The 26069-nt window shown below is 41.0% G+C and overlaps 1 protein-coding gene and 1 long non-coding RNA gene across 15 annotated transcripts in view; one reads left to right on the plus strand and one right to left on the minus strand.

Moving 5' to 3' along the window:
• Nucleotides 1-5163, minus strand: part of MAST2 (microtubule associated serine/threonine kinase 2) — a 208781-nt gene extending 203618 nt beyond the window's left edge. For 5 of the 14 annotated variants that reach the window (XM_049094439.1, XM_049094435.1, XM_049094434.1 and 2 more), the window contains exons 1-2: nucleotides 4636-5163; nucleotides 1304-1405 (exon numbers count right to left, since the gene is read on the minus strand). In XM_049094439.1, coding sequence (XP_048950396.1) covers nucleotides 1304-1405; nucleotides 4636-4824 — 291 coding nt within the window. In that variant the 5' untranslated portion in view covers nucleotides 4825-5163. Of the gene's footprint in view, nucleotides 1-1303; nucleotides 1406-4635 lie in introns of those variants that run through there. The other 9 variants (XM_025420243.3, XM_025420242.3, XM_025420241.3 and 6 more) reach the window with 5 other exon arrangements.
• Nucleotides 5164-5305: 142 nt separating this feature from the next.
• Nucleotides 5306-8569, plus strand: LOC125752583 (uncharacterized). Its single transcript, XR_007402492.1, has 2 exons — nucleotides 5306-5630; nucleotides 6986-8569. It is a non-coding gene; the product is annotated as an uncharacterized LOC125752583 (long non-coding RNA).
• The last annotated feature ends 17500 nt before the right edge of the window (nucleotides 8570-26069 follow it).

The raw sequence follows: 26069 nt of genomic DNA on the forward strand, positions 1-26069 counted from the left end.
AGAATTTATAAAGCAAAGGCTTGGGAACCAAGAGAAGGGGCATCTAACTCCAATTATTTTAATAAATAGTGGTAAGAATCAAGTAGACCTTGAAATGCCAACATCTCCAGACTTTATTCTATAGGTAATAAGCTAATGAAGGTTTCTTAAGATAAAGAAATGAAATGAGGGGCACCAGGGTGGCTCAGTTGTTAAGTGTCTGCCTTCAGCTCAGGTCATGATCTCAGGGACCTGGGATCCAGCCTGGAGCCCCAAGTGCGGCCCTCCAGCTCTCTGCTCAGCAGGAAACCTACTTCTCCCTCTCCCTCTGCCCCTCCTGTCCCTCAGGTATGCTCTCTCAAATAAATAAATTCTTTTTAAAAAAGGAAAAAAAAAAGAAATGATCATTTTACAAATATTTATCTAGTACTGGAACTTAGGTAGGCAGTAAGTTATAATCTTATTTTTGTAACTAGAATGCAAAAAAAATTGAGGTTAAAAGACTAAAAGCAGAGTAAACACAGTTAAGGTATTACAACAACCAAGACAAGTTTATAAATGCTGAATTAAGGTGATGACTATGAGAATAAAGATTTGAAAGGTGTCATGAAGGTAGAATCAGCAAAAAACCTGGATAAGGGGATCAAGCAAGAGGGGCAAAGACCATGGATACAACTTCAATTTAGATGAAAAGAAAAAGGAAAGACAGGGAAAAGCACACTTCAACAGAGAAATAATGGATTCTGTTTTAAGGATATTCCAAACCAGAGAACCAAGTCCTGCATCCTGTTCAGAACTTATTCCCAGAACTTATATCATTATCGTATAAAGTATAACAAGCATTACTCCATGTCATGAGAAACGGAGAAGTCACCTGTGAGAAATCGATGCTTATTGATTAGCTAAGCTTACTCCCTGAATGAACGTAATCCATCCAGTCTCATAACACACACAAAAAAATTTTTATCTTTTCAAAATCAAATAATTCCAAGTTATGGACTTTAGAGGACACCATCAAATTATAAAAATCATAATATTTAGATCACAAATGCTAAGTCTATCGTGGAAACATTGAGCACAGAAAGGGAAAAGTACTGCTAAGGAAAGAGGTCAAGGGCAGCCCCAGTGGCTCAGCAGTTTGGTGCCGCCTACAGCCCGGGGCCTGATCCTGGAGACCCAGGATCGAGTCCCATGTCGGGCTCCCTGCGTGGAGCCTGCTTCTCCCTCTGCCTCTCGCTTGCTTGCTCTGTATCTCTCATGAGTAAATGAAATAAAATCTTAAAAAAAAAAAAAAAAAGGAAAGAGGTCAAGCCTGGAGACTCACCCAGATCACTCTACAAGGAGGTTCTGTGACGCGAGGCCATGAATAAAAGACCAGAGACCCTGTTCCACATCCTAAGTACTTCCCATGAATAGGGTAGGCCTGCTAAAAAAAACAGCACAATAAAGGAGAGCTAAGAACAGAGGACATATCCTCAAAAAAGATTTAGGAAAAAAGAAAACAAAAAAGATACACAGGAAGCAGTCAGAGAAATAGGAGTATAATGGACATTACAAAAGAAATGAAAATATCAAGAAGGGCAACAATGACAAACAGTTCACAGAACTAAGAGACAATGAAGACTGTAGTGAAAACTATCAAATTTAGTCATTTAAAATTCCCTGAACTGGGGCATCTGGGTGGCTCAGTGGTTGAGCACCTGTGTTTGGCTCAGGGTGTGATCCTGGGGTCCTGGGATTGAGTCTCATATGGAGCTCCCCGCAGGAAGCCTGCTTCTCCCTCTGCCTATGTCTCTGCCTCTCTGTTTGTCTCTCTTGAATAAATAAATAAAATCTTAAAAAAAAAAAAAAAGTAAATAACACACAAAGTTATTGGTGACCTTGAACACAATAGTTCTGGAATACTTTAAGGGTAGAAGTCAAACTTTAAGGGGTGCTTGAGGAGATTCCTGGGTGGCTCAGTGGTTTAACGCCTGCCTTCTGCCCAGGGTGTCATCCTGGGGTCCCGGAGATCGAGTCCCACATGGGCTCTCTGCATGGAGCCTGCTTCTCCCTCTGCTCATGTCTCTGTCTCTCTCTCTCTGTCTCTCTCTTTCTCTCTGTCTCTCTCTCTCGGTATCTCTCATGAATAAACTGATAAAATCTTAAAAAAAAAAGGGGGGGGTGCTTAGTTGGCTCAGTTGGAAGAGCATGGGACTCTTGATCTCAGGATCATGGGTTCGAGCCTCATGTTGAGTGTAGAGGTTACTTAAATAAACAAACTTAAAAAAAAAAAAAAAAAAAGCCAGGATGCCTGGGTTGCTCAGTGGTTGGGCATCTGCCTTCGGCTCAGGTTGTGATCCCTAGGTCCTGAGATCGAGTCCTGCATCAGGCTCCCCGTCTCTGCCTCTCTCTCACTGTGTCTCTCATGAATAAATAAATAAAATCTTTTTTTAGGGATCCCTGGATGGCGCAGCGGTTTAGCGCCTGCCTTTGGCCCAGGGCGCGATCCTGGAGTCCCGGGATCGAGTCCCACGTCAGGCTCCCGGCATGGAGCCTGCTTCTCCCTCCTCCTGTGTCTCTGCCTCTCTCTGTCTCTCTCTCTCTCTCTGTCTATCATAAATAAATAAATCTTTAAAAAAAAAAAAAATAAATAAAATAAAATAAAATAAAATCTTTTTTTAAAAAAAAGCCAAATTGTAATATGAGAAATGTATACAGGTAAGTAAGCTGAGACAGTGAATACAAACTCATTTTCCAAGAAGGTTGCTAATAAAGCAAAGAAGAGATAACAAAGTAACTTAGGTAAGTTACACAATCCAGGGAACCGTATTTTGCTTTTTTCGGAGGTATAGGACAAAAAGAAAATAAGACACATAACAAGGGCCTATATCAGATGAGAGGGGATGAAATCAAGCACATAAGCACAAGGATAGCCTCCGAGAGGAGGATGAATACTTCTTTCTCTAGAATTTAAGCAAAGGATGAGTGAACAAAATTTTGAGACAGAGTGTCACCTGGCTGGCTTAGTTAGTAGAACATGTGACTCCTGACCTAAGGGTCGTAAGTTCAAGTCCCACACTGGGTGGAGAGCCTGCTTGCTTGCTATATAAATACATAATTGTGAGGTAGGGAAGAAGGGAAAAATCAAATAACCTTGAACTCTTCAGTGAAGCAGGTCAACTGAATCAAGTAAACTAAGTCAGGAGAGGATTAAAGGATTAAACATCTTAAAAGTTTCAATTAGGTACTGCAGAGAATATTTTTAAAAAGGATGAGGGGGGCGCCTAGGTGGCTCAGTCAGTTAAGCATCTGCCTTAGGCTCAGGTCATAATCCCAGGGTTCTGGGATCCAATCCTGAGTGGGCTTCCTTTCCTGCTCAGTAAGGAGTCTGCTTCTCCCTCTCCCTCAGCCTGCCACTCTGCCTACTTGCATGTGCTCACGCGCTCTCCCTCGCGCTCTGTCAAATAAATAAATAAATAATCTTTAAAAGTTAAAAAAAAACAAGAATGAGGGAGTAAATTATAGCCAGGGACAACATTCAGTGGCCTGAAACCAAGGGCAGAGATAGGGAATGAGGCAGTCTACTCGGAGCTGGGTGTAGAATAAAAGGTGAAAGAACAAAAGGAAAAAATCCAAGTGCCAGCATGTGCATCACTGAAACTGAACAATGAAGAATGATGTCTATGTAAAATACTTATTTAACTGATGGAAAAAGAGGCAAATCTACTAAAGGTCTTGAAAAAGTCAAGGATGAAGTTACTAGGGCTGAACAAAAGGAAAACTGTCATAGAGTTCATTACTACAGAATATGTTTTTGCAAAATCCATGCAGTCAGGACCACACAGTCTCCTCTCATTGCACCCTCTACAGCTACTTTCTCCTCCCTGATACAACTGACCTTTATCCCCTATTTCTAAATACACCTACGCTTGATTAATGAATTATACACACATCCTGTCCATTCAGAAACTCCACGAATACGTTCACACTGCTCTCTATCTCCGTTTTCCTAAGACGATGTTTTCAGTGGTAAACTCCCAGAAGACAGAGCCTATCCCTGTAAATTCTCTATTCGCGGCGCTGGATTTGGAATTGCACATATGCAGGTGTTTTAAAAGTGCTTTCTCGTGAAACAGATCGTTACGGAAAAGAATCTTGAAGATTTGAACGCACTCCTCCAAGACTATATAATAATGGCCAAATCAAAGAATGCCTAGAAATGACATCCGTTTTTAATAACAGTCAAGACAACCTCTGGTAAAGAACATTTACTACATCACATTGATTTTCCCTACTTTACATACACTATTTACCCCTCGGGCCAACTCCTCAGTGTCCCTCTAGTGAGCCTATTCTTTGCAGTTCATTTACTCCCAGGCCACATTCCAGCGTCCCTTCTTCGCATCCAGTATCCCTGACTACAGACGCCCACAGGACCATTTCTTCCAAATCCTTGTTCCCCCACTTCCATTCAACCCCAGGCCATGACTTCCATTTCTCCACTCCCCATTTTTCTGCCTCTCCAGACCTTCCTTTCCTCCGGCCGAACTACATAGTCCCCACCCCTCCAAAGCCCTAGCCCGTCTTCCCGCCGGAGGACCCCCTCCCCCACTGCTCCCATTCAGGCTCCCGCTCCCCATCCTCTCCCTCCCGGCCGCCGGCCGGCCGCCTTACCTGCTCCTTGACCTCGGGCCCCGAGGGCCCGGCCCGCTCCTCCAGCAGCTGCCTCCCGGGCGGCGCTCGCCGGCGCGGCGGCAAGGGCTGGGGCTGAGGCAGCTCCGCCGCCCGCTGAGCCCCATCCTCGCGGCGGCCGGCCGGCGACGGCGGCGGCTGCGGTCGGTCGCGGCAGCGACTCCGCTTCATATCCGCGGCTGGGCCCCGCGGGCGTCAGCACCGCGACTGTCCCGGCCCCGCACGGCCCCGGGCCGCAGCGCTGCCGCGCCAACCACCGCCCGCGGCCACCATGGCCGGGCGGGCGCCCGAAGCCACCGACCCCAGCTCGCAGCTCCTCCGCGCTTTCTGGGGCCTCAAGCGCCGCGACGTCCTCGGCGCTCCTTAGGGAGGAGGCAGCATCCCCGCCGCCTCGTCCTCTCCCACCCGGCACACACTCGGCGGGCCACCCGCCGCCGCCACAGCCGCCACAGCCGCCGGCTCCACAGCCAGCAGCTAGCCGGCCCGCCCGCCTGCCTCTGGCCCGGCCCCGCCCCTGCCCTCCCCGCCCCGCGCGCGCGCACGGGGAGCCCGCCCGCCGCCTCTGGCCGCGCGCCGCCTCCCGCGCACGCGCCGGCGAACGGTCGCGAGAGACCCGCCCGTGGCCTCCCCGCGAGGTGAGCAGAGCGGAAGGGGGCGGGGCTCCCGGCGCGGCTGCGGCGGCGGAGCGCGTTCATTGATTCTTTCATTCATCCATTCATGAAATTGTGTACCCCGCCAAGCTAAGCGCTAGGGATCTGAAAAGGAGTTAGGATTGAATCAGTGTCTTCAAGGATCGAGCGGGAGAGGGACCAGGAACAAGAAGACAAAATATACAATTAATTGATGGAGCACCCACCGTCCTTTATTGACAGTTTTACGGAGCACTCGCCAACTGTCTTCACGTCACACTTTGGATGCAGGTCTGGTCATTCTCGTCTTACAAAGCAAGAAGACCGAGGTAAAGTGACACGCGCCAGGTCAGTCGGAAAACCACTGATCAAACTAGACGACTCAAATTCTTGCTTTCTGTCCCCTTTCTACTGTTTCCTGCTGCTTCCAGAAAGTAAGACAGGGTATGGAAAGTCCTATAGACGAGGAAGACATGATGGATTCCTTCTGGGAGGAACAGGAGGACACAAAGGCTTCTGGAACAATTCTCATGATTCCCCACTGACAATGAAGTCATGTTATAGCCCAGTCCAGCCTGGCCACAGCCAGTCCAGCTGTGGCCTGGGCAGCCCTGCCTGCACTTCCAGTGACTCATCTTCACAGCAACGTGGCTGTAGCTCAGCCCTGTCTGGCCTCCTCCTTCTGGCTTCAGCTGGGCTGCCACAACGTTGTATTTTTCCTCTTTTGTCTTGAACACAGTTCTCTCAGTTTATCCTGGGCCTCTTCCCTAAACCCTCTTTGGGAAGTAATAATAGCCAGCATTATAGAGTGCCTCCTGGAAACCAGGCTGTGCATTCTATTCATACATACACAAACAAAAGTTATATTATTTCCAGTTTATAATTGAGGAAACTGAGTCTCAAGTTACATAACATGCTCAATATGACATAGATCATAAGTGCAAAGCCAAGACTCAAACCAAGGTCTGTCAGACACCAGACCCAACACACATAACCAAATATACAGCCTATCACCAGTTGGCTCCTGTATTCCCAGTTTCAGTTCCTCACCACCATCCGTCTAGTTGCCTCAACCAGAAATTTGGTTGTCATCCTAGACTCTTTCCTCCCCTTCTGCTCCCATGTCCAGTTAATCAACAAGTAACATTGCTTCTATAACCTTACTATCTTTCCAATCTGTGTCCTCTTTCCATCCCACTGACACCACCTCAGCTCAACTCTTACTTATTCTCACCTATTTGACTAAGAAACTTTATAAACTGGTTCGCCTACATCTACTCCTTTTCTTTTCAAACCCATCTTCCAAAAAGCCATTATAAGAATCTCCATATAAGATGATGTTACTCTCCTGTTTAAAACAGTTAAATGGATTTCCATGACCCTCAAGATGAAATGTACACTTACTATAGTTGACAAGGCCATCCAAAATCTAGTTTCGGGCAGCCCCCGTGGCCCTGCGGTTTAGCGCCGCCTTCAACCCGGGGTGTGATCCTGGAAACCAGGGATCGAGTCCCACGGCAGGCTCCCTGCGTGGAGCCTGCTTCTCCCTCTGCCTGTGTCTCTGCCTCTCTCTCTCTCTCTCTCTCACTCTCTCTCTCTATGTCTGTCGTGAATAAATGAATAAAATCTTTAAAAAAAAAAAAGTCTAGTTTCTGCCTGCCTTCCCTTCTCCTATTAATTCTTCCTGTATCAACTATTTGCAGTAATACCAGCTGTCTACAGTTAACTGCATGTACAAGATCTGCCATATTCTTGGTTACAAACAAGAGAAACAAACTCTGACCATCCTAAGCCTAAGGGAGAATTTATTGGAAGGCTATATAGAGGGGCTCACAAAATTGTGCAGAGATTGAGAAGCAAGTTTATGAAACTGGCAGGAAACAAGAAGGCTCTACAAACTGAAAATCAGGGACAATTTCAGGACACTACTGTCACCACCACTCCCACACCACCACCAGACAATGTACTATACTACTGTAACACAACTCTGCAAAAGGATTCTAATCTCTTCATAATTGCATCACCATTCCAGATTCACAGTCTCTGGCAGGAGAATCCACTGACTCAGCCTTGGTAACTTAGGCACCAGAAATCCACTCTTACTTTTCACCTTCTATTCTAGGGACTAGGAACATCAGCGCAGCACTCTAAAGTGCCCCTCATGATCTGCCTCTACCCCAGTATTTATGCCTTTGTGTGATTCCCCTCCTCTTGAGTATAGATGGGACCAATGACTTACTTCCAACCAATAGAATATAATAAAGGTGATATGATATCACTCTCCTGATTACTTTACATTTTTAAGAGTCTGTCTTGTGGGGCACCTGGGTGGTTCAGTCAGTTAAGTGTCTGCCTTTGGAAGGTCATGATCCCAAGGTTCTGGGATTAAGCCCCATGTCAGGCTCACTGCTCAGCAAGGAGTCTGCTTTTCCCTCTCCCTCTGCCCCTCTGCCCCTCTGCCTGCTTGTGCTCCCTCTATCTCTCTCAGTCTTTCAGATGAATAAATACAATCTTAAAAAAAAAAAAAAAAAAAGTCTGGGATGCCTGGGTGGCTCAGTGACTGAGCGTCTGCCTTTCACTCAGGGTGTGATCCCAGAGTCCTGGGATCGAGTCCCACATCGGGCTCCCTGCATGGAGCCTGCTTCTCCCCCTGTCTGTGTGTGTGTGTGTGTCTCTCTCTCTTTCTCTATGTCTCTCATGAATAAATAAATAAAATTTTAAAAAAAAGAGTCTGTCTTGCTAGCAGACTCACTCTCCATCTCCAAATGGCCTTGAAAAATAAGCTACATGTTTACATGTTCTGAATTGCTTATGAAGAGGGCCAGGTAGCAGGAAATTACAAAAAACTGCTAGAAGCAAGGAGCTTGGAACCAGAAAAAAAATCAAAAAGACAGAAAAACAAACTGACAAAATTCAAAGTGCTCCATCCTACACCCAAAGGAAATTAGTTCTGTCAACAACCTAAGTTAGCTTGGAAATAGATCCTTCTCCAGGTGAGTCTCCAGATGAGAACACAGCCCAGATATACCTGGACTCCTGAACCCAGAAACTGAATTAAGTGTGTGTTATTTTTTTCTTTTTAATTTTTTTGCTTTTTAAGTAGGCTCCGTGCCCAGTGTGGAGTCCAACACAGTGCTTGAACTCATGCCCTGAAATCAAGAACTGAGCTGAGATCAAGAGTCAGACACAATCAAGTGAGCCACCCAGATGCCCCAAGTATATGTTATTTTAAACCAATAAGTTTGTGGTAATTTATGGGACAATAAAAGAAAATTAATACAGCCAAATACTCATTTTCTCAATCTCCCATCAGTCAGAGATGACCATGTGATACAGTCTGCCTTGAAACTACTCTTACCCTGTCTTCTTCAGCTTAATGAATGACAAGCCTTTTATTTATTTTTTTTTCAGTTGCTTAGTCCAAGACTAAGACTAAGCAAGACTCTGAGTCTTCTATTTCTCTTACACATCACACCCGTTCTACCAGCAAATCCTACGCAAATTAAGAGGATATTTTAAATATCTGAGAGAGAGGTGATAATAACAAATACTGAAAGAGTGGTAGTGGTGAAGGAAGAAAGTGTGGGGATTTTAGACTCAGTAGAAAAACAGGACATATTGACTGTATTTGGGTGGAGAGAAAGAAAGAAGATGAGAACATTTCTGAGTTTCTGGCTTGAACAACCAAGGTAAGGAGCAGTGGAGAAGGAGAAGTTTGAAGATGATTATGATTGTTTTAGATGTGTTTGCTCTTTAGTGCCTATGAGATGTCCAAGTGAAAATGTCCAGTGTATTATTGATTAAGTTGACTTAGAGCTTAGAACTGAGGGCTTAAAAAAAAAAAAAAGAACTGAGGGCTACCAGTATTTAGATGTGTAAGTAATATAAATTGTTCCATAATCCCAGAGTATAAATAAATATAATCACATCTCTTTGCTCTTTTCTATTTAGTCACTCAGGGCCCTCATGCCATATTATCAAAAAGTCTATTATCTCTTCCCTAATTTTCTAAAAACTCCAAGGTTCTTATAAATTCTAAAAAATAGGGGATCCCTGGGTGGCGCAGCGGTTTAGCACCTGCCTTTGGCCCAGGGCGCGATCCTAGAGACCCGGGATTGAATCCCACGTCGGGCTCCCGGTGCATGGAGCCTGCTTCTCCCTCTGCCTATGTCTCTGCGCCTCTCTCTCTCTCTGTGTGACTATCATAAATAAATAAAAAATTTTTTTTAAAATTCTAAAAACTAGGGCAGCCTAGGTGGCTCAGTGGTTTAGCGCTGCCTTCAGTCCAGGGTGTGATCCTGGAGTCCCAGGATAGAGTCCCGAGTGAGGCTCCCTGCATGGAGCCTGCTGCTTCTCCCTCTGCCTGTGTCTGTGCCTCTGTCTCTGTGTCTCTCATGAATAAATAAATAAAATCTTTTTTAAAAAATTCTAAAAAAATGGCAGTTACCTATGTAATATAACAAACCACCCCAAAATTTGCCACTTAAAACAAAAACCATTTATTTAGCTGATAATTATCTGAGTCAACTGGGTAGCTTTTATGGTCTGGGCCAATTTTTCTGATTACTGCCAGGTTTGCAAATGCATCTGCAGTCAGCTGAGAATTCGCTGGTGGCTAGATAATCTAGAATGGCCCTTCTCACATGTTTGGCAGTTGACAGGCCATTGACCAGAGTAATGAGAGAAACTCAGTCACATATTTCTCATCCTCTAGCTGGCTAGCCTGAACTTCTTCACGTGGCAGCAATAGTAGGAGTTCCAAGAGCAAAACAAAACAAAACAAAAAACAAACCAGCAAGCCCCAGTGTGAAAGCACTTCTCAGGACTTTCTTACTGTCACATTGGCAATTGTGTCATTGCCAAAGCAAGTCTTAAGTCACAAAGAAAGTCATTGCCAAAGTAAGTCAGAGTGGGAAGGGACTAAAATTATATAGCAAGAAAGAGCAAATTCAGAGAGGGGAAGACTTTGTGGCTATTTTTTAATTCTACTTAAGAAAGATCAATCAATCCAACTTCCACAGCCAAGTCTAGCCAAAATTAGATTAGTCCATTAGGTTCATTGCTTCCTAGGACCATGTTGTAGACTGAATGTTTTTTTGTTTTGTTTTGTTTTTTGTTTTTTTAATTTTTATTTATTTATGATAGTCACAGAGAGAGAGAGAGGCAGAGACACAGGCAGAGGGAGAAGCAGGCTCCATGCACCGGGAGCCCGACATGGGATTCGATCCCGGGTCTCCAGGATCGCGCCCTGGGCCAAAGGCAGGCGCCAAACCGCTGCGCCACCCAGGGATCCCTAGACTGAATGTTTGTATCCCCCCAAAATTTATGTGTTGAAGCTCTAACCCCTTCCAGTTTGGCTATATTTGGAGATGGGCTCTAAGGAAGTAATTGAGTTTAATGAAGTCATAAAGTAGGGTCCTAATCCATTAGGATCATTATCCTCAAAAAAAAAAAAAAAAAGAAGTATCATTATCCCATGAGAAGAGACCTCAGAAAGCACTTGCTCTCCCTTACCCTTGATTTCAGCTGAGGGTCATGCTTTCAGGGTCATGGGATGGAGCCCATGTTGGGCTATGAGCTCCGGGGGAGTATGCTTGACATTCTCTCTCTCTCCTCACCCTCTGTCCCTCTCCTACTGTGTACACATGCTCTCCAATATAATAATAAATAAATATTTTTAAAATGTTTTTTTGAAACATTATTTAAAGATTTTATTTATTTGACAGAGACACAAAGAGAACCAGATACAGGCAGAAGGAGAAGCAGGCTCCATGCAGGGAGCCCGATGCAGGACTCCATCCCAGAACTCCAGGATCACACACTGAGCCAAAGGCAGACACTCAACTTCTGAGCCACCCCAACATCCCTAAAAAAAAATTTTTTTAAGGAAAGATAGTTCCTAGATGAACAGGGCATCTTTGCCCTCTGTACTATTTACCTGATAGACAAATATATTTCTATCTTGCTTCATTCACCATAAACTTGGATGTGTGTTACATGTTACCAACTTTGGCTGTTATCAATTAATATGGTGATTTCTAATACCAGTAGTGTTAGAGAAGCTGATGGATCACAAATGTGATCTTGGACAGGGCATTTGCTACACATGGAAATTGAAGCCATATTAAATATATTAGGATACACTTAGCAGGGCAGCCCTGGTGGCCCAGCGGTTTAGCGCCTTCAGCCCAGGGCCTGATCCTGGAGACCCGGGATCGAGTCCCACGTCAGGTTCCCTGCACGGAGCCTGCTTCTCCCTTTGCCTCTCTCTCTCTCTCTCTGTCTCTTTCTCTCTCTGTCATGAATAAATAAATAAAATCTTAAAAAAAAAAAAAAGGATACACTTGGCAATAGGAAAGACAGGAGTCTCAGGGAAATCCAGATTAAAAGTATAAACTGACCTCAGAGTATTTGGAACTGGAAGCATTTCCATGACCCTCAGCAGTATGAGTTTAGGGCATTTAATTCTATGCTCTGTCATTACCATGACTAAGTTTCACTCATGAGTTCTGCTTTAATTCATGTGTCTTTCTGCTTTTCCTTCCAGAATCAACCAGCTTATTTATCTTCTATTCCCTATCATTGCTTTATATCATCACTTCAGCCTACCAATATTTGCTACTAAGCCAAAATTGTGCCTTGATCACGGCCTCTTCTCTAATTGACCCCTCTCTGCAATTTTTTTAAAAAGCATTTATTGCTCCTAATGTCTGATCCATTCCCTACTTCCTAATTCAGTTGCCTAAGGTTGAGAAGCTAATTAGCCAAACTTTACCTGTCAAGTTATTTTGTAGCTGCTGGATAATCTACACATTAGGCAGGGGGTACCTTTGTGGTCCAATCAACAACGTCCAGGAATTGGGAAGATGATGTCATGTTGTACAGAATACGAATGCCTAAGACTATCCCTAGACAGAGATATAGAAAGGATAATTTTCCATAAAGGGGAATGGTAGACTTTCTGGAATTATAAGTAAAATATCTTGGACAGATATATTGGTGGGGAATAAAAGTGGAGAGCAAAAACCACATAGGAGTCTGTAAGAATAAAGTGATCAGACACTTCTCAAGAGTTTTATAGGTAGAGCTAAAGAGGGAGAGACTGAAAAAAATATTAAAAATGTAGAATCCAAAGACCTGATGATTAGGCAGAAAGGAGAAATAAGCAAATGGGATGAGCTGGAGATGATTTTCAGGATTCTGGCTTAAATAAATCATGTCTTGGGCAGCCCCGGGTGGCTCAGCAGTTTAGCCTCCGCCTTCGGCCCAGGGCGTGATCCTGGAGACCGGGGATCGAGTCCCGCGTCGGGCTCCCCGCATGGAGCCTGCTTCTCCCTCTGCCTGTCTCTCTCTCTCTCTCTCTCTCTCCCCCCCATCTCTCATGAATAAATAAATAAAATATTTTTATAAACAAATAAATAAATTATGTCTTAAATCTGGTGGATGGTGATGTTTTTCATCGTCCTAGAGAATACTGAAGAAAGAACACATTTTTTTTTTAAAAGCTTTATTATTTTTTTTTTAATTTTTTATTTATTTATGATAGGCACACAGTGAGAGAGAGAGAGAGAGGCAGAGACACAGGCAGAGGGAGAAGCAGGCTCCATGCACCGGGAGCCCGACGTGGGATTCGATCCCGGGTCTCCAGGATCGCGCCCTGGGCCAAAGGCAGGCGCCAAACCGCTGCGCCACCCAGGGATCCCGAAAGAACACATTTTATAATTTTATTCATTCATTTATTTATTCACACACTCAACAAGTATTTGTTTCATCTTACATGGGAGGAAAATACTGAACAAATGCACTCACTGGATGTTACAAAGAAGCACAATTTTGAAACATGTTGATTTTGCAGCCTCTTTGAGATATGCCAGGTGGATGAATGGGTCTAAAATTCAGGAAACAGGGACGCTTGGGTGGCTCACAGTTGGGCATCTGCCTTAGGCTCAGGGCATGATCCTGGAGTCCTGAGATTGAATTCCACTTTGGGCTCCCAGCATGGAGCCTGCTTTTCCCTCTGCCTGTGTGTCTCTGCCTCTCTCTATGTGTCTCTCATGAATAAATAAATACGTCTTTAAAATAAAATAAAATAAAATTCAGGAAACACTCTCAGTCAGGACAGAATGAAAATTGCTAACCTTTTCACTTATGTTTCAAGTAACATAAATGTTTACTACCTTCACTCCCACTCCTGAGTTTTCCTCTGGCCAAGAGAGTTCTATGGATGCCAGACTTTCTTTGGACTTTGGGAATGCAAGATAAGGAGAATGAGAAATAAGAACAATTTAAGAGATAAAAGAAGTATAATTTAGTTCAGGAAGCTAAGATGAATTACTCAGAAAGAGATCTAAGAGGGAGAAAAGGGAAGAGGGTAGAAGGTCAGAGGTAAGGAAGCAAAGAGAAGAAAAGAAAACTGTATGCGTGGCTGGGAGTACTTGTTTTGTGGTGTGTGAAGGAAGTGGGTAGGGGAGGAAGAAGAGCTGTAATGAGTATTGCTACAAATCCTCTTCTCTTTTCCCAAGCAATGCCTTTAATGAGTTGCATCATTTTGAAGTTACTTTTGCCTGCTGAACTACGTACTTCTCTAAAAATGATTTCTTGTAGATACTGAGCCATGTTGCCCTCCCTCATTCATTAAGGGTTACATATAAATTTGGGAGTACATGACATATATATGTATATTTATATATATATGAAATATTTATTATTGTATAAACATGTTATATTTTATCTTTATCTATAAATATATACTTGCAAATATGTTTATATTTACACACTAAATATATATATTTATACACGCTATGTATGTATACACACGTGTGTGTGTGTCATTTGGGGTACATGATTGAAGTAGAAAGATTAAGGAAGTCTAGGATGGAGTTAACAGTTGGTTAAGGAAAGTGAGGAAGTCTACAGCTTCTAACGCATCTGAAACATTCAGATGCTCCATCATTGCAAACAAATGGCAGTTTGAGATTAAAATAACTGAGCATTATAATTTCGGACTATAAAATTAATGTCATAATTTGTGGCAATGTGAAATAATAATATAACTAATAGAGATTATGAAACAGATTTAAAAAGAGTGGCTTTCTTCATCTTTCACCTTGAGGAGGCCAAAAGGTATCACTTAAAGCCAACAAATAATAGAGATAGAAGTTTATTTAAAAGTTATTTAAAGGTTTATAGATAATCCTCCAAAGAATTTTTAAAATAATATTTGTCATTGATTAAAATTACATATTAAAGGGGAAGGAAGGGAAGTGAGAATTGGAAGAATAGTAATTTTATCATTACTGAGAGTAGAGAGTTAATAAAGTCTCAAGAAATATAAAAAATGTTAGAGTTATACATGTAAGCCCTGGAAGAACTAAAACTAACTGTAAACCTCCAAGTTAACTGAAGTTCATGCAGAAAATAAAACAAAGCTGATAAAAATTATATAATAAAGGGGGCACCTGGCTGGTTTAGTCAATAGAGCATGTGACTCTTGATCTTGGGGTTGTGGGTTTGAGCCCCAAGTTGAGTGTAGACATTACTTAAAAATAAAATCTTGGAGGGACACCTAGGTGGCTAAGCAGTGGAGGGGTTCTGCCTTTGGCTCAGGTCGTGATCCTGGAGTCCCGGGATCAAGACCCGCATTGGGTTCCCTGCATGGAGCCTGCTTCTCCCTCTGCCTAAGTCTCTGCCTCTCTGTCTATCTCTCATGAATAAATAAATAAAATCCTTGAAAAAATAAAATAAAATCTTGGTGTTCCTGGGTGGCTCAGTGGTTAAACATCCAACTCTTGGTTTTGGCTCAGGTCATGATCTCAGGGTCATGAGATTAAGCCAGGTATTGGGACTCCCAGCTGGGCTGCTTAAGATTCTCTCTCTCCCTCTCTGCAACTGCCCCCCACTCCGATGTCCCAGTCCACTCATGTACACACACACAAACACACACACTCTCTCTTTCTCAAAAAACAAAAACAAAAAACTAAAACTAAAAATCTTTTAAAAGAGAAAATAAAGGGGGATCCCTGAGTGGCTCAGTGGTTTAGCGCCTGCCTTCAGCCCAGGGCATGATCCTGGAGTCCCTGGATCGAGTCCCGCATCACGCTCCCTGCATGGAGCCTGCTTCTCCCTCTGCCTGTGTCTCTGCCTCTCTCTCTGTGTGTCTCTCATGAATAAATAAATAAAATATTTTTAAAAAAAATAAATAAAAGAGAAAATAAGTTGTATAATAAAGATAAAAATTAAAAGGCCATTATCTTAAAACAAAGAAAAAAAACATTCTTGACTGCTTAGAGCAGAAAGGAATCTGAAGATCACGGGAAGCAGAGCTACTCCAAATGCTGTCCTTCGGACTTGAACTATTTGGCAAACTGTTACTGGTCTATAAAGTGATAAGTAAAGAAACTGAGAGCAAGCTCTCAAAAAACATTTAAAACTATTTGGCAGGGATCCCTGGGTGGCGCAGCGCCTGCCTTTGGCCCGGGGCGCGATCCTGGAGACCTGGGATCGAATCCCACGTCAGGCTCCCGGTGCATGGAGCCTGCTTCTCCCTCTGCCTATGTCTCTGCCTCTGTCTCTCTCTCTCTGTGACTATCATAAATAAATAAAAATTAAAAAAAAAAAAAACTATTTGGCAGAGTAATTTTATGTCTGTGAATCTAATTATAAGAAATTTTGTATGTTTTTGTCTTATTTAATTTTTTTTAGTTTTTTTTTTACTGAGGTATGATTGACATACTATATTATATTAGCTTCAGATGCACAAGGTAATATTTTAATATTTGTATATATTTCAAAATAACCTCTCAGTCTCCAACCATCTCCATACATAGTTACAAAAATTTTTTCTTATGATGAGAAATTTTAATATCTACTTGCTTAGCAACTTTCAAATATGCAGTACAGTATTAATAACTACAGTCACCATACTATAGATTACATCCCCATGATTCACTTATTTTATAACTGGAAATTTATGTTTTTTGATTCACTTCACTAATTTTGCCCATCCCCTGCCTCTGGCAACTACTGGTCTATGAGCTCAGGTTTGGGGTTTTAGTTAGTTTGTTTTTAGGTTCCACCTCTAAGTGAGATCACATGGTATTTGTCTCTCTTTGTCTGATTTATTTTACTTAGTGTAATGCCCTCAAGGTCCATCCATGTTGTTGCAAATGTAAGATTTCATTCTTCTTAAATTATGACTTGGGGACACCTAGCTGGCTCAGTTGGTGGAATGGGTGAATCTTGATCCTAGGGTTGTGAATTCAAACCCCATGTTGGTTGTACAGATTACTTAAAAACAAAATCCTGGGATCCCTGGGTGGCGCAGCGGTTTGGCGCCTGCCTTTGGCCCAGGGCGCGATCCTGGAGACCCGGGATCGAGTCCCACGTCGGGCTCCCGGTGCATGGAGCCCGCTTCTCCCTCTGCCTGTGTCTCTGCCTCTCTCTCTCTCTCTCTCTGTGACTATCATAAATAAGTAAAAATTAAAAAAAAAAAAAATCCTTAAGGGGCACCTGTAGCTCAATTGATTGAAATCAATGAGCTACAAAACTCGGTTTCTGTTCTGGTCATGATCTTGGGGTTGTGAGCCTCTTGTCAGGCTCCCTGCTCAGCAGGGAGTCTGCTTTTCCTTCTCCCTCTGCCCTTGCTCCTGCTTGTTCTCTCTCTCTCTCTTTCTCTCTCTCTCTGTCAAATAAATAAATAAAATATTTTTTTAAAAAAATTTAAATCCAGGGCAGCCCAGGTGGCTCAGCCTTTTAGTGCCGCCTTCAGCCCAGGGCCTGATCCTAGAGACTCAGGATCGAGTCCCACATCGGGCTCCTTGCATGGAGCCTACTTCTTCCTCTGCCTGTGTGTCTGCCTCTCTCTCTCTCTCTGTGTCTCTCATTAATAAATAAATAAAATCTTTAAAAATAAAAAATAAAGATAAAAAATTAAAAATTAAATCTTTTAAAAAATAAATAAAATATAAAAATAATAAAGTACAGCTGAATAATATTCCATAGTACATATATACCTATATATTATACATTCCTTTGTTGTCAGTAAACACTTAGGTTGTTTCCATATCTTGGCTACTGTAAATAATGCTGCAATGAAAATGGGGGTGCTTATATACTTTCTTACCAATGTTTACATTTTCTTCAGATAAATCCCCTAGAAGTGGGATTACTGTATTACATGATAGTTCTATTTTGTTGTTGTTGTTGTTGTTTTTAATTTATTTTTTGAAGACCCTCCATACTATTCCACAGTGTTTTTCTTTCTTTCTTTCTTTCTTTCTTTCTTTCTTTCTTTCTTTCTTTCTTTCTTTCTTTCTTTTTTTTTTTTTTTAAAGATTTTATCCATTTGTTCATGAGAGACACATAGAGAGAGGCAGAGACATAGGCAGAGGGAGAAGCAGGCTCCCTGAAGGGAGCCCGGTGCAGGACTCAATCCCAGGACCCTGGGATCACAAACTGAGACAAAGACAGATGCTCAACCACTGAGCCACCCAGGTGCCCCTCCACAGTGTTTTTCAAGTTGTTTTTATTGCATTTCACAAAAATATCAGTCTATGCAATCAAAAAAATTATTTTAAGTCTCAGTTGAGAAGCACTGATTTCAAGCAGCAGCAGCAACATCACCTGGAAATTTGCTAGAAATGCAAATTTAGGGCAGCCCAGGTGGCTCAGCGGTTTTAGTGCCTGCCTTCTGCCCGGGGCTGATCCTGAAGACCCGGGAGTCCCACGTTGGGCTCCCTGCATGGAGCCTGCTTCTCCCTCTGCCTGTGTTCTATCTCTCTCTCTGTCTCTCAAGAATAAGTAAATAAAGTCTTTAAAAATAAAAAAATAATAATAAAGAAATGCAAATTTATTGACTTTCTTTTATTTTAGGCATTGTGCTGAGTAGGACCCTCTAAGAAAATCACAATTAAGCTAATCTGATGGTTGAGTAGATGTTAGTTTAGTGAATATCTCCAGGGCTCATACTCTTTATATTTTACTATGTTACCTTTATTTATTCCTTAATTCATTCATTTAGCAAACATTCAAAGAGTGCCTCCTACATTTCGGGCCTTACTTCTGCTGAGCAAACTAAGATGATATATATGCTATATCTAATCCCACTTCTCCATCTTATTTTTTTAATCTTTTTATTATGAAATTTACAAATACAATAATTGAGAGGTTAGTGAATCTCTATTTGCACATCCCAAATATTCTACAATTATGAACATTTGCCATATTTGCTTCATCTTATCTTTTTAATTTCTTTTTGTTGCTGTAGTTTTTTAGAGAAAATCCCTGATAGTATATCATTTCAACTCAAAATACTCATATGTATTTCTAAAAAAACAAAAAATTTTCTTATATAACCACAATATCATTATTACCTCTTACAAAATTAATAATAGCTCCCTAAACTTAACTGATATCTGGTCCACATCCAAATTGTTCAAATTGTCTCCAAAATGTCTTTATGTAGTTAGTTTACCCATTCTCTTAAATGCACTGCAATTAAGCTTTCCACTACCACTACTCCACCCAAACTCTTCTGGTCAAGATCATCATTATTTACCATGCTGTTAAACCTAATGATCAATTTTAATTTTATTTGACTTCTCAGTTGCATTTTATGTATTTGCTCCCTCCCTACTTCTTGCATTTTTATAGAAAATTGTAAAACAAATCCCAAGTACCATTACCATTACCAAGCTTGTATAGTTATCAACATTTTGTCATTCTTGTTTTCTTTTTTTTCCCCTCTAGAATATTTAAAGGAAATCTTAGACAGTATATAATTTCAACATATATCTGTACAGATAAGGACTTTTACAACATAACCATATTGCATCTTCACACCTAACAAAATTATTGATAATTTCTTAATATTGTATAATATCCAATCTGTGTTCAACTTCCCCTTTTGTCACAAAAATATCTTTCTGCAGTTATTTGGAAAAATCTTTTCAAGCAACATCCATACATTGATGTGGTTGATATATCTCTTAAGTCATCTTTAATATAAAATAGTTTTCCCTCCCTCCTTTTTATGCCATTTACTTGCTGAAGAAGCCAGGTTATTTGTCCTATAGAATTTCCCACACTCTACACTTAGCTGACTGGATCTTTGTGGTATTTTTCATATATTCCTTTATCTCTATTGTTTCCCTGTAAATTGGCAGTTATATCTGGAGGCTTGATGAGATTCAGGTTCATTTTTCTTGGAAATAGATTTCATAAGTAGTGTTGTGTAATTCTCACTGCATCCTATGAGGAGAACATAATAACTTGTGGTTCTACTTGCAATGACAAGAAGACTGATGAGTACATTCAGATACTGTGAACTTGATCTATCCATTATAGATTTTCCCAATAACTATTCTAATGGTTTTGGAGAAAATGAGAATCATAGCCTAAATCTATGATTTCATTAGAGACTCTAAATCTAAGATTTCATTTTATGAAAAAGCCAACATAGTGCCTGATTCTCCTTTTTTACCAATTTTCAAAATAATGACTGCCCTGCTATCTCCAAAGGAGACTAGTGGGTATTGGAGGTTTTTTGTGTTTAGTTATGGGTGCATGGATTCAATCCACATTAGTCATTATTCTTCAGTGTACAAATTACCCCATTTTTGGCTAGTGGGTGATCCTTTGGGTTGTCTCCTATATCTTTTCATCCTTTTGACAAACCCCAGAAGTCTTTGATAGTTCCTTGCTTTCTGGAAAAGAGGACATCCCACAATAATCTTGCACATTTCCTGCATCAAACCTGGAATCGTTCCATTCCCTTCTTCCTGTTAAGTTTTTTTCACCTAACATCTGAAAAATGACGCTTTTATCTATTTACCTGTGTAAGCCAAAAACCTGGAAGTCATCCTTTATGCTACATACTTTCTTATCCCCTACATGCAATCAATCACCAAATCCTCTTGGATCTATCTATAGAGAGATCTCAAATTGTTCATTTCTTATCTCTATTACTGCCTCTCTAGTCTAGGCCATTATCACCTTTCATCTGTACAACTGAAATAGCTTTCTAATTAGATTACCAGTTTCTATTTGCCTCTTCCAATCCGTTCTTCAACCAGCATTGGCTTTTTGAAAATGTAAGAGGCTATATTTACTACAAAACATGTTTTGACAATTTCCCTTTACAAAAATTTCATTGAATTTGAACAAAGATAGATAGATAGATAAAAATTCCAGTTTGTGACAAATTCCTAGAAGATCAAAAGCTGACAGGGTCAACGGTCCCGGTAATGTTCTGGATATTTGGTCAGGTGAAAAATCTGCTGATATTTATTTTATTATGCTTCAAACTTACACACATGTTACACATATTATTTTGCATGGATCTGTGCAAGACATATTTATTGCTCACTAAATATCCATATGATCCCCTACGTTTTCCCATCATTCTTTGCAGTTAGATGGGCTAACCTGTCCTGACATATACAGTATCTAATACTACATAGTTTTCAAAAAACAAAAACATTTTTTACACCCAAGATATTATTGATGAATAAACTAGAGTTGAGATGGGCACCTAGGTGGCTCAATTAGTTAGGGGTCTGCCTTTGACTCAGGTCATGATACCAGGGTCCTGGGATTGAGGTCCTGTCAGGCTACCTGCCTAGGGGGATGTCTGCTTCTCTCTCTTCCTCTCCCTCTGTCCCTCCCTCCTCGCTCATCCTCTCTCTCTCAAGTAAATAAATAAAATTAAAAAAAAAAAAAACAAACACTAGAATTGAGAAAGCCACAGCCCAGAACATACATAGAAAAGGCTAAAATGAGCAGCCTAGGTGGCTCAGTGGTTTAGTGCTGCCTTCAGCCCAGGGCGTGATCCTGGAGACCCGGGATCAAGTCCTGACCCAGGTGTCCTGACTTCTTTTTTTTTTTTTTTCTGACTTCTTATTCTGATTTGAACAGTTGCATTTTAGGCCCACTGCACAAATGAATCTTGATATTTATTTCCATTGTACTTTTACATTAGTCATCTGTTTCTTCCCAAAACTGCCTCTTTCTTTTTGGATTCCTTTATATTTTTTCTGGAATACACACTTGTACTCAATTATATATAATTTTTCAAGTATAGCACATAGATCAAGTTTCTGAATTATTATATATATGGAAGTATAGATTATAAGAAGTTTGATGCTAGAGCTTGTTTTCTGAAGAAAATATACGAGAAGAAAATATATATAATTAAAATGGGGAAGGGGCGCCTAGGTGCCTCAGTGGTTGGGCAGCTGCCTTCAGCTCAGCTCGTGGTCTCTCTGTGTGTCTCTCATGAATAAATAAATAAATCTTTAAAAATAAAATAAAATGGGGAAAGGATTAACTAGCAAAACTTCCCTCATCTAAATACCAAAATAATAGGGCATGAACTCTCCTAGGCAGAGTCTTCCATTTATTCTCAGGATGTGTTTTGAAGTAACAGGGAAACTACTGGCTATCTGTGGAGAGAGAGAAGAATGCTAAGTAATGTAGCTGTTCTACAGTGTTTCAATTGATACCTTTTTAAAAAAAATGATTTTATTATCCAGTGTTTTAATTAATATCTTTATCTTTGCTTTCCTTCTCAGATGCTCTTTGCTCCTGCTTAATCCAATTTAGAAATTATCTCAGGAAGTTTATTTCCACCTCCAGTTTAGCCCTTTTTTTTTTTTAGGTTTTATTTATTTATTCATCAGAGAGAGAGAGAGAGAGGAAGAGACACAGGCAGAGGGAGAAGCAGGCTTCATGCAGGGAGCCTGACGTGGGACTCGAACCTGGGTCTCCAGGACACCCCGGGCTGAAGGTGGTGCTAAACCGCTGAGCCACCAGGGCTGCCCTCTTTTTTTTTTTTTTAAGATTTTATCTATTCATTCATGAGAGACACAGGGAAAGATGCAGAGACACAGGCAGAGGGAGAAGCAGGATCCTCACAGGGAGCCGGAATGCGGGACTCGATCCCGGACCCTGGGATCACGCCCTAAGCCGAAGGCAGAAGCTCAACCACTGAGCCGAGCACGCGTCCCCAATCCTAAATTCTATAACTACCTATTGAATGTCTGTTCATGCTGTATCCTGAAGGAGACACAAAAATTACACAGGATACCCCCTGTGCTCAAGGATCTCAGAGTCTAGTATAAAAAATAAAATGGGGAATCTGGGTGGTAGTTGGTTAACTGTCTGCCTTCAGCCCAAGTTCTGATCCTGGGGTCCTGGGATGGAGCCCCACACTGGGCTCTCTGTTCAGCCGGAAGCCCACTTCTCCCTCTCCCTGCCCCTGCTCATGTTCTCTCTCACTATCTCTCTCTCAAATAAATAAATAAAATCTTTTTTAAAAAATAAATAAAAATAAAACATATACAAATGATCAGAAATAAGTAACACCTATTCTATGAGAATTCAAATGAAGAAAGGATCAATTCCTGCTGAAGTTTCAGAAAGAATCTCAAGAAGGAAATGTAATTGAATTGAACCTTGGATTATTTTGGTATTGAACAACATGAACAAAGGCATGCACTTGGGGAAATGTAGGTGGTCTCTAATGAATGGTAAATATTTTAGTTTGACTAGTGAAGTATGTGAATAGAAGTCGTGAGAAATACGGAAAGGTGGTATATAGCCAAATCTTGGAAACTCTGAATACCAAGTTTCAGAATATAGAAGCTTCAGGCACTGGGCCATGGGTTGGCAAACTACAAACCATAGGCCAAACCTGGTTTGCTGCCTATTTTTGTTAAGCCCATGTGACAGATCAACATTTGCAATCTATTTGATGATAGAAAACCCTAATTTTGAACCCCAATTAAATGAAATGTTAACTCCTCTCAAAAAAGAATTCCATTTTCCTTATGAGTAGAGCTGTTTTACAAAAAACAAAAACAGAAACAAACAGGCAAAAAAAAAAACACAAGAAACAAACAACCCAATTATTATATTTTCAATAAAAGTTTATGGGACGCCTGGGTGGCTCAGCAATTGAGCGTCTGCCTTTAGTTCAGGGCCTGATCCTGGATTACCAGGATTGAGTCCAGCATTGGGCTCCCTGCATAGAGCCTGCTTATCACTCTGCCTGTGTCTCTGCCTCTCTGTGTGTCTTTCAAAAATAAATAAGTAAAATCTTTAAAAAAAAAAAAAAAGTTTGTGGAAATTTGTTTTCTTTGTTGTGATATGAGCACCCATATAAATATCCTCAGTTTTTCCTCTTGGCCTACAAAGCCTAAAATATCTGATCTTTTACAGAAAAAAATTGCCAACCCCTGTATTAGCCAGGCTCAGAGATGGGAAGGCTGGTTGCATTTGCATCATCATTTCAAGCAAAGTGGAAATCAGTTGCAGGAAGACTTGAAGGGACCTCAATATAGTAGTCCAGGAAAGAGATGATGAAGGTATTAGTCAAAATGCATCTGGTTGCAAGTGATCAAAACCTAATTCAATCAAGCAAGCAAAAATGACCATGGAACACACTGCTAATTGCCTATCTAATATTCATTCTTCTGTCTTCTATGTGAAGGAATCCCAATTTTGTATGGGACAGCAGTGCATATAACAGCTAAAAATTCCTACCTTTCTAGTGCAAGTGGGAGTAATCTTTACTTAGAAGTGGCCATATAATCCAACTCTAGCCAATGAGAGACTGAAAGAAAGTTTCAGAGTCAAGCTTCCAGAGGCATGTGGATAATATGTTTACTCCTTCAATCCTCTGTTCTTTTTTTTTTTTTTTTTTTTATTTTTATTTATTTATGATAGTCACAGAGAGAGAGAGAGGCAGAGACACAGGCAGAGGGAGAAGCAGGCTCCATGCACCGGGAGCCCGACGTGGGATTCGATCCCGGGTCTCCAGGATCACGCCCTGGGCCAAAGGCAGGCGCCAAACCGCTGCGCCACCCAGGGATCCCAATCCTCTGTTCTTTATCCTTTCCTCTCTTCTTGATAAGATAGCAGATTCTACTTGGGAGGTACAGCCTCTATTTTGCCTCACACTAAGGATGGTGGAACAGGAAGACAGAGAAGCCTAGTCTTTTATGACATTCTGTAATATGAAACAGCTGCTCTTACACTGGATACCTATCTCCAAGCATTTTTTAATAAGAGGAAAAGAAATTCCTATATGATTAAGCCATGTTAACTACTTATAACTAAATACATCCCTAACTGATATTGGAGGAATCTTTTTTTTTTTTTCATAAAGATTTTATTTATTTATTCATGAGAGACAAACCGCGGAGCCACCTGGGCTGCCTCTATTGGAGGAATCCTAAAGTAACTCACAGATTGTACAAACTGAACTGGAGTTCAGTAAACTGTTCTTGGAAGAAACTGGAGTATTATAGATCTTCATCTTTATCTCATTATTGCCCTCTATATATTGAATTAATATACTTTTCTTATCTAATCTGGCTTTCTCTATTCCGCAATTCATATAGCAGAAAACATGGCGAACAACAGCTTCTATGTTTTACATTAAATATTGACAGCCTAGGGGCACCTGGGTGGTTCAATCAGTTAAGAGTCTGCCTTTGACTCAGGTCAAGATCTCTAGGTGCTAGGATACAGCCTTGCATCAGGCTCCCTGCTCAGCAAGGAGACTGCTTCTCCCTCTCCCTCTGCTCCTTCCCCACCCCCGCTCATGTTCTCTCTCTTTCTCCCTCTCTCTCAAATAAATAAATAAATAAATAAATAAATAAATAAATAAAATCTTAAAAGAAAAATGACAGTCACTGAAAGGAGATTAACCTCATTCTCTTGGTCCTAAATATAAAAAGATAAGAAGAAACTCATTTGCCCAGTTTGGGCCAGATGACTGCACCTAGACCAGTCAACCATAAACCAGTGCAACCATATTTGCATAAGTCAGATACGGACATGCAATCTCCAGTAAGAACTATATGTATAGAATTAGAAAAGATCAGTTTTCACAGGAAAGGGAAAGCCTAACAGATAAAACAATAGATGCTTACTTCAAAGATTGAATTAGGGAGGTGATACCAGAGAAAAAGATAAAGTTTCAAGGAGGGCACCTGGGTAGCTCAGTTGGTTGAGTGTCTGCCTTTAGCTCAGGTCACGAACCCGAGATCCCGAGGTCCTGGGATGGAGCCCCACATTCAGCTTCCTGCTCAGTGGGTAGCCTACTTCTCCCTCTCCATCTGTGTCCCCCTCTGCTTGTTCTTTCTGTCAAATAAATAAATAAAATCTTTTTTAAAAAAAGATTTTTGTATGCATAAAAAGTTTCAAGGAATAATTGAAGATAGTTCATAAGTGACTGTCTTAGAAGAGGGAATGTTGAAAAGAACAGAGAAGAATGACTTCAAGGTTTCCTGTTACTTGTCAAAAAAAAAAAAAAGGAGGAGGAGGGGGAGAAAAAGAAAAAATAAGAATTGATTATTGAATCAAATTGAATTATCATAAACAGTAACTTTGACCTGAACAGTGTTGATTCTTCTCTACACACAATTTACATGGTTTTAAGGGGGCCTGGCTGGCTCAGTTGGTGGAGTATGTGAGTCTTGATCTCACTGTTGTGAGTTCGAGCCCCACACTGGGTGTAGAAATTATTTAAAAATAAAATCTTACAAAACATTTTTTACATGGTTTTAAACAGCAGATTCTGACATTAGTTCAATACAGATTTAGTACAGGCCAGTGTGAGAATTCACAAAGTTTCCAATGAATTGAAGTAGTTGAGGGCAGGGAATAGATAATTCACAAAAGGATAAAATTAAAAGAATCAACAAACAGGAAAAATGTTCTAACTTACTAGCGACCAAAGAAATGCAAATTAAAACAAGGAGATATACTATTTTTTTTAACCCA

The sequence above is a fragment of the Canis lupus genome, chromosome 15 (genome assembly GCF_003254725.2).
Source record: "Canis lupus dingo isolate Sandy chromosome 15, ASM325472v2, whole genome shotgun sequence".
Taxonomy (NCBI): domain Eukaryota; kingdom Metazoa; phylum Chordata; class Mammalia; order Carnivora; family Canidae; genus Canis; species Canis lupus.